General features: G+C 38.4%; 1 protein-coding gene across 8 annotated transcripts in view; it reads left to right on the plus strand.

Moving 5' to 3' along the window:
• USP15 (ubiquitin specific peptidase 15) overlaps positions 1 to 21,448 on the plus strand; it is an 84,180-nt gene that overhangs the window by 7,959 nt on the left and 54,773 nt on the right. For 6 of the 8 annotated variants that reach the window (XR_014492940.1, XM_083366462.1, XM_083366457.1 and 3 more), the window contains exons 4-6: positions 881 to 1,007; positions 2,934 to 3,079; positions 13,698 to 13,759. Coding sequence is in view for 6 of the 8 variants with exons in the window: in XM_083366462.1 (XP_083222588.1) it covers positions 881 to 1,007; positions 2,934 to 3,079; positions 13,698 to 13,759 (335 nt within the window). In the remaining 2 variants the exon portion in view is untranslated. Of the gene's footprint in view, positions 1 to 228; positions 507 to 880; positions 1,008 to 2,933; positions 3,080 to 12,159; positions 12,233 to 13,697; positions 13,760 to 14,767; positions 14,812 to 21,448 lie in introns of those variants that run through there. The other 2 variants (XR_014492941.1, XM_083366458.1) reach the window with 2 other exon arrangements.

A 21,448-nucleotide genomic window follows, 5' to 3' on the forward strand; every position in this document is an offset into this window, starting at 1 on the left:
TTTTATATAATTTCTTATGGCAACTTGTTGGGAATGGAGTATAAACCTCTAAATGTTTAAATATTCTCCCTTTTTTCTTAAAGAAAAAGACAATAAAAATCATGAGGAAAATGATATTTGATGCTACAGGTTTAATGCTTGTTTGAAACTCTGGGCATGCAAATAAGTCTCTAACTTTAGCAATAATAAGAAAATTTTATAATAATACAACCTTAGTGGTGGACCAGTAACCATACACATAAATATTATTTGGTGTTCAAGCTTTATATATTAAACTCCGCTTTCTTTCAAAATCTAAGGACATTTATCTATTAATATACCCTTCCCCCCTCAGTGAGAATACATTGATTCTGTTGCTATAGCATATGATTTCTAGCAGTTATTTGGTACTTCCTTATTTGCTTATTTGATGAACCACATATCAAGCTGATGGCTATTTTCAGGACAGTCTACATGGCTGATTTATGCAGTAACAGCATAGAAGATCAGATGGAAGTATACAAGAGGTGATTGTGAACACTCTGCTTACCTCAGTTTCCAAGTTTTGTTGGCTATTAGTAATTTATGTTAAAGAATAAAGTTAAGATTGTTTTCTAAATAAATTGAAATTAATATATCCAATTTCAAAAATATTGCTGGTATTTAGTGCCAATAAGCTATTTATGTTGCTAGTGTGAATAGTAATTTTTTAAAAAGTAGGATGTTTCTTTCATTATAAACCTATGTTTAAAGTGGAAATTAAATTCTGATCTAATATTCACAACCTTACATGGCTTATAAAGCATCTAATTCTAAAATAAAGTTTGAACATCTGAAAATTGTGTGTTATATATTTAGGAATGTATATATTCCATTCAGTTTTGATCTGCTTATTTTCCAGGTGGTTGAACAGGGTATGTTTGTCAAGCACTGCAAGGTAGAAGTTTATTTGACAGAATTGAAGTTATGTGAAAATGGAAATATGAACAATATAGTGACACGAAGATTTAGTAAAGCTGATACGATAGGTATGACCACAGAAATTTCTTATAACTATGTAGCTAAATTATTTTTAAAAATAAGTTATTTGTCATGCATTGCTTCCATAAAATAAATGTTATGGTATATCACTGTATTAATTATTGAATTTGATATATTAAAATTATCACAAACATTAAACTTTTAATTTTAGAAAGTATACTACATGCTCTAATTTTTCCAATATGTATTGTTCTTATTTGACCATAAGTGGAAAACCTTTCTCTAACATAAATGAAAGCACCTTAGCCCACAAAAATTAAATTTTCCATCTGAAATCATAACATAATGGCATGGGCCCGGATTATCTGAGGGAGCATCTGCTGCACCTGTGCGCTCCCACAGGGAGGGCCTCCTCAGGTTACTGCCGGTCAAGGATTGTCGGCTGGCGATCCCCAGGGGGAGGGCGTTCTCTGTGGGTGCGCCTGCCCTATGGAATCAATTGCCAACGGAACTCCGGATTGCCCCTGACCTTTGTTCGTTTCTCTGGGACCTAAAAACCTGGCTCTTTGAGCTATCAGGTCTGGACTGAGGGGTTTTAATGATTTTAAATTGAGATTTTAATTCTTGGAGCCATATTTAATTTAATTTAATTTTAACTTAATTTTATACTGTATTGTTTTTAAATTTTGCCCTGTAAACCGCCCTGAGTCCTTCGGGAAAGGGCGGTATACAAATTGAATAAATAAATAAATAAATAAATAAATAAATAAATAAATAAATACTTTCAGACATTTGACTGAATTTCTATATAACGCTAAACAAGTTTTAATAGTTCATTCCCTAGCTTTTGCAACTCTAAATGAAGTCTAGAGCTCAAATAGTATATTTCACTAAAACAGATGACTGAAGTTATTACTTAAAAATAATGGTGTAAAAAGTTATGGTCAACTATCAAAATCATTTGCAAGCTTCTTTAAAGTATCTTAATTTCAAATACTTTTTTGTTTGTAATGATAATATTGAATCAGCAAATTTACTCTAATTTCATAAAAGAGTATACTTGAGACACAGGCACTGACAGTCATAGAGACTTGTTTACATTATTTATCACATTTTTACACTGCCACATTTCCATTGGACTCCCTGTGGTTTCACAGTAATACAGTAACCTACATTCTAACAGAAAATCCAGAAAACAAGCATCTGCAAATGCCTCCAGAAAGGCCCAAATGCCTCCAGAAAAGCTCCAGTTGCCCAAAGTACTAAAGCCAGGGCTAATCTGACTTCCAGTGGAGACCATTCAAGAGGATCAGCAATGCTACAGAAAAGTAGCAAGTCTGTGTCTTGGCCCCTCTCACAACCCAGAAGTGGGAAACTTTCAGTTATTTTTCCTGACAAGATCAAACAGGTTGGGTTAAATGAAGCAGATGATTATGGTTCTAAAAGTATAAGCCACACAGGTAAACATTAACAGTTTAAATTGTACCCGAAGCTTATAGGAAGCCAATGTAGAACACAGTTGTAATGTGTTCCATTTGACAAATGCTAGATAATAAGTGGTCTCTAAAGGCAGCTGTACATAAAGTGCTTTGCAGTAATCTGTGAGAAGTAGACAGGAGTCCCTATAGCAAAGTCCTCATAGGACAGCCTCTGTCTGTTTTTCAAGCAGCTGGTAGTGCTTCCTATCAAGAGTCACCACTGGAACTACTTGAATTCCCCAATGAACAAACACCAATTCTGTCTTGCTAAAATTCAATTTTAACTTTATATTCTCTCATTCAGAACCTTACAGCCTTTAGACATTGGCAGGTGTGTATCTTGGATTTTGCCTTTAATTGCAAATCTTTTTACTGATAATTTTGATCTAAGTTTTTATATATATTATTGTGCATTTCTTTGCTTTGTTATCATATGCCACCCAGAATCCTAGAAATAAAGTACTTCAAAATAAATATCTTTTTCTGTACATGTAGATACAATTGAAAAAGAGATAAGGAAAACCTTCAGTATTCCAGATGAAAAAGAAACAAGGTTGTGGAACAAATATATGAGTAATACCTTTGAACCTTTGAATAAACCAGACAGTACCATACAGGATGCTGGCTTATACCAGGGACAGGTATGATATATATTTCTGACCCTACACTTTTAAAATATAAAATTCACTTTATGTTGACTGATAGTAGCTTGCATGCTGCCATCTAGAATCTCCTGTTACTTATTCTCTATATAATCTCGTGAAACAAAGCATATTGTTAAGGAATTTGTTGTGCAGAGTCTCCTTGTGCTACCAAAGAGTTGCACAGACAAGGAAGGGTACTGAGAGTAGCAAGAGTCACACACAGGAGTACACTGGGTTGTAAAAGCAAAAAATAGTTTACTTTAAGGTGGTGTAAGAACAAAAATGCACAATCAAACAGTCCAGGTCATAAACAATAGCAACAGTCCAAGGAGTATGCCAAACTACAAAGTCTTCTTACCGGTCCAGAGGTCAATACACAGTTCAGGTTTACAACAGTAGTAAACCAACAGCAGAGCAAAAACAGTAATAGTAGAGATCAGTGAATTCAGAGAGAGAGAGCGGCTACATTCCTAGCTCCCTCTTATGGCCATGAGAACACTTACACACCCATTGGCCAATTAACAACTTAAAGACATAGCATTATGGTTAATATATTTTCAACCCAACATTGTAGGCTAACACCATATGCCTAACATTCTCCCCTTTGGGTAGAATAATATATAACTCTTACAATCTTATGCACATTCTTTCACAATTAGCATTGTGTTTCACAGCACTTTGTACCTTTGTAAAATGGTCTGCAATATTTACATCAGATGAACAATACTCTAGCTGTATTAATTTATCCTTGATACATTGTCTGACATTTAAATAACGAAGATCAGTATATTTGGATCTTGTTCTTACTGCAGCATTGTTAGCCATCTTTATCGCAGCTTGATTGTCCTCATATACAATGAATGGATCATTTACATTTAAACCCATATCTAACAATAATTGTTTGTACACTAGCAGTTCTGTACATAACACTGATAGACATGAAAATTCAGCCTCCATTGTAGATAAGCTTATGTGCTTTTGTCTAATGGACTTCCATACAATCAAAGAATCACCCAACATTATAGCCAACCCTGAGGTAGATTTACAAGTTCTTGTATCAGAGGCAAAACTCGCATCTGCATATGCAGTAAGGATTAACTCACGATTTGGCTCTAAATATAACGAGTAGTGAATAGTCTGCTTCAAATACCTTAATACTCGTTTAGCTGATTGCCAGTGTCTAACAGTTGGATTATTGTTGTACCTAGCTAATTGGTTTACACAGTAAGAAATATCAGGTCTAGTCCAATTACTCAGATACATAAGACTTCCTATCAAAGATTGGTACATAGTCTTATCAAATACAGGACTCTCAACATTAGTGGCCTTGAAATCCATAGCCATCGGAGTTTTTGCTGGTTTACACATTTCCATATTGTATCTCTTTAATAACTGAGATATTTTACTGGCTTGCGACACCTTAAAACCCCTATTCATTTTCACAATATCTAACCCCAAATAGTGGCTTATTTTCCCAAGATTTCTAATTGTGAATTTATTTTCCAATCTTGAAATGATAGTTTGTGCTTCTAACTCAGTTTTTGTTATTGTTGCAATATCATCTGTGAATAATAAGAGAAAAGATAATGCTCCGTTGTGTTCTCTTCTAAACAAACAAGGATCAGCATTACTGGCTACAAAACCTAATGCACTTAACTCATTAACTATACATTTATTCCACTCATAGCCTGATTGTTTCAATCCATAGAGGCTTTTCTTTAATTCCCAACAATCATGGTCTCTATCATTGGTCAATCCTGGTGGAATTCTTAAATAAATAGTATGTTGCAATGGAGCATGTAGATATGCAGTTTCAACATCTACATGATTAACCATATATTGGTTTTTAGCCGCCCATACTAAAGCTGCTCTTAAAGTAGTTGCCCTCAGACTGGGTGCAAACACCTCATCATAATCCTCAGTAGTTTGGGCAAAACCTTGTGCAACCAAACGTGCCTTATGGGTTACGGTTCCATCTACACCCTTCTTTATCTTATATATCCATTTACAACCTATAGCTTGCTCACCAGGTGGCAGTTTTGCTTTCTCGTAGACCTTAAGATCCTACAAAGACTTCAACTCCCTGTTCATTGCAGCTTTCCATGATGCCTGTTCCTTTTCAGGATACATCCTGATCTCATCATAGTTAGATGGTACTGAACTAACTTGACATACTATATTAGCTTCATAGCGATCAGGTGGATGTCTGATGCGCGTTGAACGCCAAGGAATTACAGGGCTTTGAATTTCTGACTCCTTTCCTTCCTCTGATTCATCTATTATCTCCCCTATCTCCTCTTCATCTTTTATATTTACAGGAGATGTATTATCATTACTAGTTACATTATCAGAGGAGTCCTCAAACACTAGAGGATCAGTATTAACAGTTTCTTGCTCTAACCCAGTGTTTTTCAACCGCTGTTCCACGGCACACTAGTGTGCCGCGAGCTGTTGCCTGGTGTGCCGTGGGAAATTTTTTTTTTACCTCCCTCCGGAGAAGATGGCCATGGCCCGCGGCTGAGCTAGACGGGAGGGTGAGTTCTGGCTGGCTGAGCCCTGAGGAGGCTGTTGCCTGTTGCACGGCCTCGGCTGGGCACTGGGAGTTCCCGGTGCCGTAACAACTTGCAGAGGCCGCGGGAGATGTTGGTGTGCCGGTCCGGGTCCGCCGGGCCTGACCCGCAGCAGCGGCAACGTTTCTGAGGCCGCCGAAGATGAGTCGGGCGGCGGGGAACCTGGACCTAAAGTGGCCGGGCTGTTCCGAGCGACGGGGCGCCTGGGGCCTGCGGCGGAGTGCCTGGGAACGCCTTCTGAGCCTGTTCGGATTTTTACTGGGTGCCGAGGTGCCGGGACCCGTGGCAGCTGGAATGCTTTGGCGAGGCTTTTCGGCCTATGAGGACTGAACCCACACCCCTGCCAATTTGAGAACACAAGAAATTTGCAGTAGGGAAACAGAACTTATTCCTTTTTTTATCTGCCATTTGTCTTCCACAACTAAACCCCAAGCAGCTTTTCTCAAATTGATTCAAAGAAGATATGAGCAGGAAAGCTAAAACAAGCACATATATGGTGGGAATGATGAAAGAAAGAGAATGAGAGCCCTACTTTCAGCTCTGACCTCACTCACTCCTCACTTCTGCTTTGCCACAATGTGAAAGAGAGAGAGAGAGGAGGGGAGGAAGGAAGGAAGGAAAAAAAGCAGGAAGAAAAATTAAAAAGAAATGCAAGTAGCTTCCAGTTTCCACAACAAGTAGAAAGCAAGAAATTGAGAGAGGGAGGGAAAGTGGGAGAGAGAAAGGCAGGAAAGAAAGGAAGAAAGATAGAAAGAAAGAAAGAAAGAGAAAGAAAGAAAGAGAAAAGAAAGAAAGAAGGAAAGAAAGAAAGAAAGAAAGAAAAATAAATGAAGGAGAAAAATGCAGAAAGAAAAATTAAAAAGAAATGCAAGTAGCTTCCAATTTCCACAACAAGTAGAAAGCAAGAAATTGAGAGAGGGAGGGAAAGAAAGTGGGAGAGAGAAAGGAAGGAAGGAAGATAAAGAAAGAAAAGAGAGGGAAGGAAGGAAGGAAGAAAGAAGAGAAAAAAGAAAATACAGAAAGATAAATTAAAAAGAAATGCAAGTTTTCCTTTTCCTTCACAGCAAAAACAAACAAACAAAAGCCCCAAAATAAAATAAAATAAAATAAAGAGGCTAATAATAATAATAATAATAATAATAATAAGAAGAAGAAGAAGAAGAAGAAGAAGAAGAAGAAGAAGAAGAAGAAGAAGAAGAAGAAGAAGAAGAAGAAGTTGGAAGGGACCTTGGAGGTCATCTAGTCCAACCCCTTGAGAACACAGGCCATCCTCGACTTACGATCGTTCGTGTAGCGACCATGGGGAGGTCCAACGGTGCGGAAAACGGTGGAGTGCCTCGTGATTTTTTTCATGAAACAAGTGTGCCTTTGCCCAAAAAAGGTTGAAAAACTGCTCTAACCTATCCCAACCAACGTGCTCAAGGAATTTTGCACTTGTACTGTTATATACATTAGTTGTGCCCTGTTCCCAGAAACGATAGGATCTGTGGTTAGCTTCGTAACCTACGAAATATAATTGCCTAGCCCTATGTTGGCCTTTACTCCTGAGTTTTGCAGGAATGTGGACCCAAGCTGGGGTGCCAAACGTGTGCAGGTAATCAAGGTTTGGTCTTCTACCATGCCATATTGTATATGGTATTTTACCAGTAGAAGTATTAACAACTATATTCAGAACATGGTTTGCACATTTTGCCACCTCCCCCCACAGTCTATCTGTTAAGCCAGAATCTCTTAACATGGTTCTCATCATGGCTTGTAACGTTTGCCCACGTCTCTCAACAAATGCATTATGTTGAGACCTATAAGGGGCTGAATGTTTATGCTCAATGCCAGCAGATTCTAACATCAACAAAACGCTTGTTTGTAAATTCAGTACCATTATCAGTAATTATGCACTGAACCTTTCTCTTTGTTTTTCTCTCCACAAACTTCAGCCAGTTTGCAAATTGTTGGAAAGTATCTGCCTTTGACTTAAGCAGATAACAAAATCCATAACGAGAGTAGTGGTCCAATATACTTAAAATATAACATGACCCTCCTAAACTTGGTTTCATGGGTCCAATTAAATCAGCAAACACAACTTCCAAAGGTACAGTTGTTTTGAAGCCGTTTAACCTGTTTGCAGGAGTTGCCTTACCCTTTTCCTGATTACAGGCATTGCAATTGAAATACTTACTACATGGCTTCAGTTTAATTCCTTCTACTAACTCAACTGTTTTACGTAGTGAGTTAAAGTTTACATGCCCTAACCGCCTATGCAATAAATGTATACATTCATCATGTGGCTTCTTGTTCTCACATATCGAGTTAGCTTAAACTGTACTAACCTGGTTACTTGTGAGAACGAATAAACCATTTTTCAAATTAGCAGTTACACAGGTTCCATTCCTCTCAATAGTGCATTGCTCCCCTCTGAATGTTACCACAAACCCAACCTTAACCAATTCCCTTACAGATAACAGGTTGAATCTTAGTTTAGGTATATATAACATAGGTAACTGTTCATCAATGCATGGACAATAGGAATTACCTTCACTAGAGGCCTCCATCTTCCAACCGTTTGCCAGTGAAACATATTGGTTGCTGTTTTTCATATTAACAAACCTCTCTTTCACGTTAGTAATGCATTGTGAAGCCCCACTATCAACAACCCACAATTCATTATTTCTGGATGTTGGTTCACCAGAAATAGCCAAACCAATGCCCTTTTTAGCCTTCCCACTGCTATTCACATTCCGTTTTTTACCCTTTCTACAGAATTTGGCTATATGCCCTCTAGCCCCACAAGAATAACATTTCTTGACGTTGTAAGCAGTGGTGAATGGCTGCTCCTCTTGTGGCTGTGTCTCTCTCAGCTGGTCTCTGTCATGCCTTCTTCTGGACTCTTCCAACAGTCTCCCAGTAATGTTAGTCAATGTCAGTTCCTCTCTGGTCAGAACTTCCAAAGAAGAAACATACCCATCATAACTCTCATCCAAAGATGACAGAATAATGTAGACCTAATGCAACTCTGAAAAAATCAGCTCCTTTTCATGAAGCTCTTGAAAAGTTGCCTTCATGTAGTTTAAATGCGTCAGCATATCTCCATCCTTCTGCAGACGAGCCCTAAACAGCTTACATGTAAGGTGTATATGTGCACCCACACTGTCTTGAACATAAAGCCTTCGCAAAATGCCCCAACACCTAGCAGCAGACTCCTCACCACGAATATGGACAAGCTGCTGGTCATTCAGTGTTAGTCCAATAATGCAAAGAGCTTTCTCATTGCTATGTTTAAAATCGTCTATCTTCTTTACATCCTCTTCATTATTTGCATCCCAAGCAGTAGTATCTGGTGGGTTATTTACAACAGTCCATAGTCCTTCCTTGCGCAAAAGCAAGCAGCATTTTGTGGACCAGGAAACATAGTTTGTCCCATCCAACCGGGTTATCCAGGAGATGCCTGACAACAGTTCCTGTGCCATTTTACACCAAAAAGCTAACACAAAACCAGCTAGGATACTGTGTGTACTAACTCTCAGTACAGGCCTGGGCCCATAACCAGTGTTAAGGAATTTGTTGTGCAGAGTCTCCTTGTGCTACCAAAGAGTTGCACAGACAAGGTAGGGTACTGAGAGTAGCAAGAGTCACACACAGGAGTACACTGGGTTATAAAAGCAAAAAGTAGTTTACTTTAAGGTGGTGTAAGAACAAAAATGCACAATCAAAAATAAACAGTCCAGGTCATAAACAATAGCAACAGTCCAAGGAGTATGCCAAACTACAAAGTCTTCTTACAAAGTCCAGAGGTCAATACACAGTTCAGGTTTACAACAGTAGTAAACCAACAGCAGAGCAAAAACAGTAATAGTAGAGATCAGTGAATTCAGAGAGAGAGAGCGGCTACATTCCTAGCTCCCTCTTATGGCCATGAGAACACTTACACACCCATTGGCCAATTAACAACTTAAAGACATAGCATTATGGTTAATATATTTTCAACCCAACATTGTAGGCTAACACCATATGCCTAACACATATTACTAAAGTGAGAACTACGCATAAGATTGAAAGGAATATCTAACAGTAAAATAAAGCAAGAACAAGTGTTTTATCTGTATATGTTATACACTGCAACAGTTTTGAAAAGGTACAAGAAATTAAACTCCTTTGGTTAAATTTAATCTGAATACTACTTGTGCTTCATATGTTTAATGATTCCTATACACAGTGCTTTTTTTCTAAAAAGGTGCCGGAACTCTCATCTTGGCGGGTGCAGGAGGTGGGGGTGGGTGGGGTGGGACGGCGCTGCTGCGGTCACGGGTGCAAGGGGTGTTGGCAGGCTCCCCCCTGGGGCCAGAGCCGGCACGGCTGGTGCTGTGGGAGCAGCAGGGCCCGCTCTATATGGCAAGGCTGCGCGGGGCGGGCAGTGGAGGCGGTGCGGGCCAGGCGATGCAGGACGGCCACTTATGCACGCAGGGCGAGGCAACAGTGGCACAGGTCCAGTACCAGGTAGGCCACCAGCCTGGCTAACACGGGTGAGCACAAGGATGGAGTGCACATGGACTCCGCAGAACCTACCTCCCACTCCCTGTCCTCTCTTACTTACCTAGTTGAGATGATGTAGTAGGGCAGCAGGGAGGGATGCAAAGTTCCTGCCTACTTGCTTTTGCTGCAGACAACTAGCTGGTGCAACGTTTGCTAGCCAGGTCTTTTGGTGCGCTCAGCAGCAATTCCTATTGGCTTTCGAAAGCCAATAGGCTTTTGAAAGCCAATAGAGGGAGTAGCATAGCTTGTGCAAAAGCTTTTTTTTGTGTGTTGAGACTCTAGAAAGGGTACAGAGAAGAGCAACAAAGATGATTGGGGGAGGCTAAAACATATAGGGAACGGTTGCTGGAATTGGGTACGTGTAGTTTAATGAAGAGAAGGGTGAGGGGTGACATGATAGCAGTGTTCCAATATCTCAGGGGCTGCCACAAAGAAGAGGGAGCCAAGCTATTCTCCAAAGCACCTGAAAGCAGAACAAGAAGCAATGGATGGAAACTAGTCAAGGACAGAAGCAACCTAGAACTAAGGAGAAACTTCCTGACAGTTAGAACAATTAACCAGTGGAACAACCTGCCTCCAGAAGTGGTGAATGCTCCAACACTGGAAGTTTTTAAGAAGAGACTGGACAGCCATTTGCTGAAATGGTATAGGGTTTCCTGCCTGAGCAGGGGGTTGGACTAGATGACCTCCAAGGTCCCTTCCAACTTATTATTATTAAACCTCACCATGTGGATTGCATTCAAATATTATTTAATTGGTAAATAAAGGTAGAACATATGTTAAATATACATCAAATGATAATATGCTTCCCTACAAAGTAAATTCTTGCTCAATGACAGACCAAGGAGTTAACTCGGAAAGGCAAAAGGAAAATCTAGAAGAGATCTGTGCAACTTGTAGAAGGCCCACACTGATAAATTAAAAATCTTTGTGGTCTGCAAAGGAATGCCGGTGGGCTAATCAATGATTTGGTGACTAAAGGAGCATTTACAGTGTTGGAGCTTGTGGTCATAAGCCATGGAGGCACTAGGCAACATGACTTTCAGGGCAGTGGTGGTGATTTTATTACTTTTTTAAAAAAAAAAAGTCTGTGCTCTGTCCAAGGGTGCTTGGTAGGCTGCATGTACAGGCCTGATCTAGAATTTATTTTGGAGCATTCAACTATCAAGAGCAGGCATGTCAAACTCATTTTGTTTGAGGCAACTTCTTATAAAAGAATTGCTGTTAATTTGTTTTAATAAAATAATTTAAATCAATTTTTCACTTGATTTCAAATTAAATGAATTATATTGGTTGACAATGAGATTTTTTTTAGTACAATTGCCAAATGCAATAAACTGGTTTTAGGTATATGTTACTGGAAGGAAAAAGCAATCCCTGCTGCGTTACTGATCCCAGAGAAGCATTTGCATGTATGCAGGTATCCTTAGGGTGCCATAGTTATGGATGAGAAATATTGGTTGCAAAGTTGGCATTTCTGGATGTAATACAGATATTTTGGACTTATTTTTGTTTCTTTGCATGTTTGATATTTTTAAAAAGGCATATGCTACTGACTACACTTATGCACATATGTAACATCTTTTGCTAGGATACATGATCACTGCTTGTCCAAAATTTTAATATACAGATAATATCACCAGAAATTATTTTAGCCTTTTTAATAAATGTTGTTATTGATGTTTAGCTTACCAAGGAAAACATCATATATTGTTATGTATATACTAGGTTAATTATTTAAAGACTGAAGTGCAACATAACTAGATTCTAAATAATCTATTTTTCAAAACACACCTCAGTCCAAAAAGTAAAAGTAAAGTCCAAATTAAGAATATTTCATTCTTAAGACTTTTTTACATTCAAAATAGTTTTCAAGAGTGTACAAAAGATACTATTTTTTCTAGAATCAGCTAAATTAAACATATTACATTGAGAAAAATGTTTCTCATTTCTTTCCTGTTACCTTTGATTTCATTGTAGAGATGCTAACATAAGAAATAGATTATTTTGTTATCTAATTTTACCTTCCAAAAGACAGAAGCAGATGAAAAATGTGAGGTTCTTTCCTCTTGGCTTTTTTGAATTAGCTGTTTTAGATTCTGAAAGTTTAGTTCCTGAAGAAGTAATCCTGTAAATAATTTTAATGTCTTCCTCTAGTGCAGGCTCTTTTATGACTCAAGGACTTCAACTCCCAGAATTCCTGAGCCAGCATGGCTCAGCTTGGAAATCTCTCCCATTCCCCTCAGCATGGCTGGCTCAGGATTTCTGGGAGTTGAAGTCCTTGAGTCATAAAAAAGAGCCAAGATTGCTAGCCCTGCAATAGGCTTAGGAAAGCCAATAAGGGGGCTGGGTTTTTTTTCCCCTGCAAAAAAAGTTGCTGGAACGCCGTTCTGAGCGTTCTATGAGAAAAAAAGCCCTGCCTATACAAGTGTCAAACAAAAGTACAGGTGGTCCCTGTTTAGTGAGCACAATTGGCCAAAACCAGGCACTTAATAGGGAATCCACTTTGAAAGGAATGTGGTATGCTGATGCTTCAAGCCTTCAGCTACTTAGGAGGCAGACAAAAACTAAAGCTATGAAACTGCTTAAAGTCTCATCAGTTAAAAGCAGCAGCTGCAAATGAGTTAGTTAAGCTAACAACTGAACTTATTAAGTTGCACTTAGCATTTTTTAAGAAGTATTGCCCCACAAAGAAAAGCAGCTCAGGAAGAGATAGGTTATTTGGACAATTTCTGCTTTGGGGGACAAAGTGTCAGACACAGAACAATGTATACTAACTGACTCTATTGGTGAACATGTGACTGAGAGAAAAAGATGCTGCAAAGATCATAACTGTGGGCTTTAGTTGCAAAGTAACTTTTTCACCACCATTGTAACTTTAAATGGTAACTATCTGAGTTTCTAAGTGAGGCCTATCTGTGTACCAAAAATAATACTTTACCAACATTCTAGAATTATTTAAATTCAGTTTTTGATATAAATTAAACAGGTACATTTTAAATGTTAAGATGCATAATACTGGCATAATTGAAAATCTATCATTTGTCCTTGCTTCAGTGTGCAGGTGAGCATAGGTAGTTCTCAACTTACAACAGTTCGTATAGCGAATATTCAAAGTTACACCAGCATTGAAAAAAGTGACTTATTACTTTTTCACACTTATGACCATTGCAGCATCCCCATGGCCACATGGCAAAATTCAGATGCTTGGCAACTGATTAATATTTATGACAGTTGCAGTGTCCCAGGAGTCATTTGATCATCTTTTGTGACCTTCTGACAAGCAAAGTCAATGGGTAAGCCAGATTCACTTAACAACCAACTTAACTGCAGTGATTCTCTTAACAACTGTGGCAAGAAAGGTCATACTATGGGGCAAAACTCACTTAAATGCTTACTTAACAACAGAAATTTTGGGTCCAATTATGGTCATAAGTCGAGAACTACCTGTAAATATAAGTTATGCTCCATTATTCTAAACTGGATGAAGTTCATGTTTGCCTTTTTGTTCCATATAGGTATTAGTGATAGAACAAAAAAATGAAGATGGAACATGGCCTAGAGGTCCTTCAGCTCCAAAGTAAGTGATTTAAAGAAATTAAAGCCTTACACTGTGTATCTTAATAGAGTTGTGCTCTTTTATCCCAACCTTCCTCTATTTTGGAAGTAACATTTTTGTAATTCAAAAAGATAAGAGTGTGTTTTCATGAAATTATTTGACGTAAAACTTTCCAGAGTGAAAACAAGTATTCTGGATGGAAATTTAGCTGTGATTATAACTTCTAAGAAATTTGGAATAAATTTGAAATAGTACTGTATGTTCAAGCGTGTCATCACTATTTATGTTAGTAGTTATATTTGTTGCATTATGATTATTGGCTGTCTTTTGACCTGTATTGTGGCACTAGGACTGAATAATTTGTTACCTTCACATTAGCCAAAGCTATAAATTTAACACTCTATATATCTAGCCTTATATCGAGGAACTTGCTTACAGTAGAAATTTACAGGCATGACTCAACTAGATTAGTTGTGTTGTTGCAAATAAAAATGTAGCCAATGCACAAAGATTTGCAAAATGTAAAATAAAAACCTATGTAAATGTCTGTTTTCCAGAATTTATATTTGTAACAACTACTGTATATTTCTCTGAAGGCCATCTCCATAGCTTTTTGCAGATGTGTCCATCTGTCTATTTTCTGATTGTGGGTAGCTAAAAGATATTGTGCCTCCATTTCTAGTTTCATTTCTTTATCAAATGGAGCTCACAAGATTTCAAACCTCTCCACTGCTCCATTCTCCTGAGTCACTATAATAAGAAGGAAGACATTCTCTATCTTTTCTTTGGCTAAGCTGGTTAAGATCTGCCTTTCTAATAATAATAATAATAAACCTTTATTGTCAAAGTACAACATGTGTACATTGAGATTAGCTGAGCCTCCCCCGTGCTCTCTCCCCCCAACACACAGTATTTGTCCTTCCTCTTAACCCTGGGCAAAAAAGGGGAAGGGAGGTATTTCAGTTTCATCAGTCACCCACTGATGCCCATCTTTGAGTAACTCTCTTATGACTTTTGTTATTTCTACAGATGTTTTCATTCCTTTTTCAACATATCCTCTCCTCTTTTGCACAGCCTGCTTGCCTGGCTATCCAAGCAGATTAAGCTTGTAAAGGTTTTGCAAAGCTTTGGTCAAGGGAGGTATGGGGAGAAAATGGGAGAACTCTGAAATGGGAGGAGGGAAGCAAAATGTTTTGTAGTAGATGTACGTATTATGAAGTCTAATGAAACTATGTCTCCCAACTTATGAAGGAGAAAAATGGGATGCAACATTCTATATGATTTATTAGAACCTTGACATGATAACAAATGTAGTAAGAGAAAAATGCATGCCTTGACACCAACTGCACTACATGGCAAAGTCATGGCAAAGGGAATAGATTATTCTATAATCCACTCTAAAAGATTCAGCCTTTAGGTTGGTGATTCTTAATTTTAGCAACTGTAAGATGTGTGGACTTCAACTCTTAGAATTCCAGGAGTTGAAGTCCACATCTTAAAAGTTCTCAAGGTTGAGAAATATTAGATTAGGTTGTCAAGTAAAATATTTTCTCCTCAGGAAAAATGGGACACATTCTTGGAAGTAGTGGGGCATTTCTCTCTTTTCCCAATATCAGGATGATGAACATGCAAAATTCTATCTTAGAGTAGTTATGTAAGCCGGCACATGTATCCTGCCATGCAGAATAATGGATTTTATCAATAAGGAAGGCATCTGCTATTTTAATTAAATCCTAATATTATTTGCTTACTATTTTTTCCCCAAAATGCTTAACTTAATAATTAGCTATTAAGAGAAACTCATCTCCTATAACCGTGGTGGCACTGTGGTTAGAATGCAGAATTGCAGGCTAACACACTGCTCATTGCTATGAGTTTGATTCTCACCAGCTCAAGGTTGACTCAGCCTTCCATCCTTCCTTCCAAGATCAGTAAAATGAGGATCCAGATTGTTGAGGGAAATATGCTGACTTTGTAAACCGCTTAGAGAGGGCTGTAAAGCACTGTGAAGTGGTATATAAGTCTAAGAGCTATTGCTATTGCTTCTCCAAATAGCTAATTACTATTTTACAGTTGTCCCTGAGAATCTCCATTTTGTTAGCAATTAAACAGAAATTTAAACCTGGCTTTCATTCCTAAATGATTCTGCCTGCAAAAATTGTGTTTTAATGTGATAGATATAGAATCTAATGCTGTTGCTTTGCTAATTATTATTATTATTATTATTATTATTATTATTATTATTATTATTATTATTATTATTATTATTATTATTTAATTTCTATACTGCCCTTTTCCCAAAGAATTCAGGGCGGTGTACAGGGCAATACAATAAAATACAATATACAAAAGTTAAAAAAAATATTAAATACAGCCCAATTCAGTAAGTTAATACAATAATATTAAAATACCCCTAAACCCATCAGACCAGGCCGGCTTGTTCAAATAAATATGTTTTTAGGTCACGTTGGAAGGAGCGAAGGTCGGGAGCCATCCAGAGCTCGACCAGTAAACGGTTCCAAAGGTCTGGCGCGCCCACAGAGAACGCCCTCCCCCTGGGGGCTGCCAGTCGACACTCTTTGACCGACGGCACCCTAAGGAGGCCCTCTCTGTGGGAGCGCACTGGACGAAGGGAAGTTGATGCCGGCCGCAGGTGCTCCTGTAAGTAACCCGGACCCATGCCATTTAGGGCTTTATAGGTCATTACCAGCACCTTGAATCTTACCCGGAGGACAACCGGAAGCCAATGCAGCTCGCGGAGTAGAGGTGTTACATGGGAATATCGGGAAACCCCCACCACCACTCGCACAGCCGCATTCTGCACCAGCTGTAGCCTCCAAGTAGTCCTCAAGGGCAGCCCCATGTAGAGAGCGTTGCAGTAGTCCAAACGGGAGGTCACGAGTGCATGAGTGACTGTGCGCAAGGCATCCCGGTCCAGATAGGGCCGCAACTGGCGCACCAGGCAAACCTGGGTGAAGGCCCCCCTAGTCACAGCTCCTATATGATCTTCCAAAGAGAGCTGTGAATCTAGGAGGACACCCAAGTTGCGAGCTCTATCTACGGGGGGTAATATCTCACCCCCCATAGTTAACGATGGAATAATCTGAATTTCCCGAGACGCCGGCACACACAGCCACTCAGTCTTGTCAGGGTTGAGCCGAAGCCTGTTCCTCCCCATCCAGACCTGAACCGCCTCCAGGCAATGGGACATCACATCAAGGGCATCACTGGGGTGGTTTGGGGTAGAAATAAAAAGCTGGGTATCATCAGCATATTGATGATGCCCAACCCCAAAACCACGAATGATCTCACCCAGCGGCTTCATATAGATGTTGAACAGGAGGGGCGAGAGGACCGACCCCTGAGGAACTCCACAAATGAGAGGCCTCGAGGCCGACCTCTGCCCTCCTGCCAACACCGACTGCGAACGTCCCAAGAGGTAGGAGGAGAACCACTGTAAGACGGTGCCTCCCACTCCCAACCCCCGAAGACGCCGCAGTAAGAACATGCTGTCTGGGATTGCTGGCAATAAAGGTCACAAGTAACCCCTGAAATACATTTTCAGAGAGGGAAACTAAATCAGTTGCAGAAATTATTTATGCTTACCAAAGGTTATAAGATCTGACATGTTGATGCTGAAAGCTTTTTGTGTTATCCCAGGGTTTCTCTGAAAGCTACCAGCAAATTATTGCTTGTAGTGTGATAGAAGGACAAATTGTTTAAAATAGTTATACTAACCCTTTAAATTAAATTAAATTGCTTTTAAATTGACATCGAAATTCAAATTTTATATTGTACCATTTACTTTCTGAAGTTCAGCACTGAGAACATCTCAGAAAAACTGCTGATTCCATTCTATTTCTTAATGTGATGATATCCCCAAATCAGCCCTATCTGCTGTAGTTTGAAGGAGCTTTGGGATTATCAGATCATTCCAACATCAAAGCAAACTGCTTCAGTTTTAAGATTGTTCTCAGTTTTACTTTTGGTATTACAATACATTGGTAAAATTTAAGCATCTTACCAAAATACTGCGTATTGAGTTAGTCATTCACAGAGATTTGGCTCCATTGTTAAAATAGTATTCATCTATAAATTACTATGTTATTTAATTGTTATGTATGTATGTATGTATTGATCTATAAAAAACTAAAACATAAAGCATATAGATTTTGCATGAGTAACTGCATGGAATGTACAATAAAAATGTATTAATTTTTTATTTTTTATTTTAATTCCATTTATATCCCGCCCTTCTCCGAAGACTCAGGGCGGCTTACAAGCTTAGCAGTAGCCTTCATTCTATGTATATGCCTGCTTATTAGGGCTAATGCCTCCTTAAGTAACACCAGCTGCCTGCAATTAGTGCAGGTTCGCATCCCACCAGGCTCAAGGTTGACTCAGCCTTCCATCCTTCTGAGGTAGGTAAAATGAGGACCCAGATTGTTGGGGGCAATTAAGCTGACTTTGTAATAATGCCGCTGGGGGGGGCAAAAGCCCTAATAAGCAGGCATATACATAGAATGAAGGCTACTGCTAAGCTTGTAAGCCGCCCTGAGTCTTCGGAGAAGGGCGGGATATAAATGGAATTAAAATAAAATAAAATAAAATAAAATAAAAAATAAAAGAGATGGGCTAGTAGTCACTTTACTACTGAAAATGTTATGACAATGTAGGCAGATGAAATATTGTTTTCATATATTTGTTCATGTTGATAAATTTATCAAGTATGACACCACACCTGGAACACTGTATATTTCCAGAAGAATATTGACAGCTTAAAACAGGAACAAAGGAGAATTAATAGAAAATGATAGTTTAAATATCTCTCGATAGTCTAGAGATTGGTGTTTAAGTGATATAGACCTGTTACCATCACCATTATGTGTTTTCTTTAATGTATGAACTCTTGGTTATGTTCTCAAATATCTAAAATACCCTTTTCTTATATTTGTTCATGTTGATAAAATTAACAAGTGTGACATCACACATAGAATACTGTGCACTTCCAGAAAAATATTGACAGATTAGAATAGGTATAGAAGAGCGACAAAGATGATACAAGGATTTCGAGACGTGCCGTACAATTCCATAATACTGTGATTCTATGGACTTAATGCATGGCAGGATTGGGATAGACAGATTGTACCTTTCACTATTTTAATTGAGTATCACATAATTTAGAACTATGTTTCTTTTTACAATTATTTCTAGTCTAATGTACAGTCAGAATTAGAAACTTACTTTGGATTCTACTGATGTTCTTCATTGCTTTTGATTTAAGCGTTTTATAAAATTTACACTTAGGACTCCAAAGAACACTCATTCTTTGTATATTTTTTCAGATTATTTTTTAAGCAAAAACTAATCCAAACTAAACAATATATAAACTGATGTTAACTTTTTAGAAATCATATTGTTACAACGTATTCTGTATTTTGTCACATAAAAGTCTCTAATTAATTAAATATTTGTTCAGCAGAGTTGTGATAAAATGGCTTCCATATGTGATCATATAAACTATTACATATCAAAATAAAAGGAGAGACAATTACAGTTGTGATTTATAATTATTCTATAGAGGTGATCCTGATTTATTACCATTTGTTCAGTGACTGTAGTTCAAGAGGTACTGAACAAAGGGACTTAATGACTAATCCCCAAAGTTACGGCCCCTCAGGGTCCCAACAGCCATGTAACAAAAATTCAGGCACTTGGCAACCTGCCCACATTTAACAACTGCACGGGTTGTTAACTCTACCATCTACCTATCTCCTCCCATTTATGCCCTTTGGGCCCATTGCACTTGGTGACCCCTGCTGCCCTAGTTGATCTTCATGATTTTTATGCTCTCGCTGCTGACTAGCCATGCTCAGTCTGGCCCTTTACAAGGTAGCTGCTGGTTGCACAAGATTTTCTTCCCAAGGTTGTTCATGGCAGTTTCTTTGTGAGATTTAGGAAGATAGTCTCACATGTTCAGTAGCTGCCTCATGAAGAGCCAGGGCAGGCAGCTGTCATTAGCAGTGGGAGCAAGAAAAGAGCGCAGGTCAGCTGGGGCAGCAGAGTGCAGGACAGCAGGGGCTTTGGAGGGCACACTGGGGAGGGCAGCAGGAACTGGACTGGGGTGGCTGATGTTTTCCAGGCCACTGTGGCTTTGCACCATGCTCCTGGGGCTGCTTGTTGTAATCCCAGGGTATGGTGCACCAAGAAGCCCCTGAGCTACAGTGCAGCAAGCAACCACAAAGCCGTGCGATTTTGGAGCAACTTTCCACCCTGCAAGGCAGGGTGCAGAGCAGCTAAAGGCAGAATGGAGGGTAGATATGGGAGGAGCTGAAGAGGAGGCAGTCCTTTTACTGAGGCTTGAGCTGAGAAAGACCAAGCCTGGAATGGTTTCAGTTGGAGTGGGTACTCAATGAATTGTGATTCTTAGTTAATGACAGCAACAGGAAGTGCCAGGATTGCCATCCCTAAATGATACTGTCACTTAGTGACACTTTATGATCACATTTCTTAGTGACAGAAATTCTGTTCCCAATTGTGGTTGTAAGTTGAAGACTACCTGCAAAGAGTACTTTTAATTGTTATATTAAAAAAATAAGACTCAGTACCATTGATATAGGACTTTAAACAAAGTTTAATAATCTCTGGAGTATTTGAGAATTTTTAAACAAAATTTAAGCTCTGGATTATTTTGTCATTATTTTTCCTTCTAATATTGGAGAATTGTTTGTGAAAAAAGAAACAATGGTATCTGAACAGTCTATCCATCTATGTACTACTAAAATTTTCATGTCTATAACTAGATAAAATGGTGTATCATAGGGCAGACCTTTTTCAACCAAGGTACCTCAAATGAACTAACTTAACAGAATGTGTCCAAAATCTAGGACCCATGACTCTTGTATCAAAGTTGTTTAATTTTATGAACCATTTTATGACATAAATCTTAGCCTACAGCATTTTATGACATAATACAAAATGTCATAAAACATTTCCAGTGGTCAGGTATTTGATGTTTGTCTCTACTAAACCGTTCAACATGGGCTATTTTCAAGGTAGATACATCTCTGAATAATTCCTTGCTTTTTAAGAATTTCCCATTGTTGAGTAATCTGCTAATCTGGTATGGAAATACCTCTGAAAAAAGATTGTATAGTTTTCCAGTTATACCTAAATACAGAATGATATCTTAAGAAAACTTTTGGGACTCAATGTTATTTGTTAGTTTATTTTTGGTAATATCTTTTGCTATTGGACCATTAAATAACTTAATAACAGAAGTAAGATTGTATCTCAAATGGCAGAGTGCATGTTGCAAGATATAAATATTCATATTATATTTATATATTTATATTATATTTATATATTTAAATATATTTAGAATATTCATTTTAACTCCTCATAATCTTGTAGCTGACTGGACTTTAGAAATCAACTGTTTTTGATTGATAGTTGTTTTATATTTTTTCACTTGGAAATGTATAAAAAATTGTTATGTCATGGTGGGGGTTCATATTAGAGAGTGTGGGAAGACAGCCCCCCAGAGAAGAAAATATTAAAAGGGCAGAAAAATAAATTTTCTCAAACAAAATTTTTTAAAATGTTAATCCCATTTATATCCTGCCCTTCTCCGAAGACTCAGGGCGTCTTACAATCTAAAGCACAATGTGCTTAGCAAAATATCTTAAAGAGGCAGAAAAGCATGCCCAG

Source organism: Vipera ursinii (assembly GCF_947247035.1).
Source record: "Vipera ursinii genome assembly, chromosome: 6".
NCBI classification, from domain to species: domain Eukaryota; kingdom Metazoa; phylum Chordata; class Lepidosauria; order Squamata; family Viperidae; genus Vipera; species Vipera ursinii.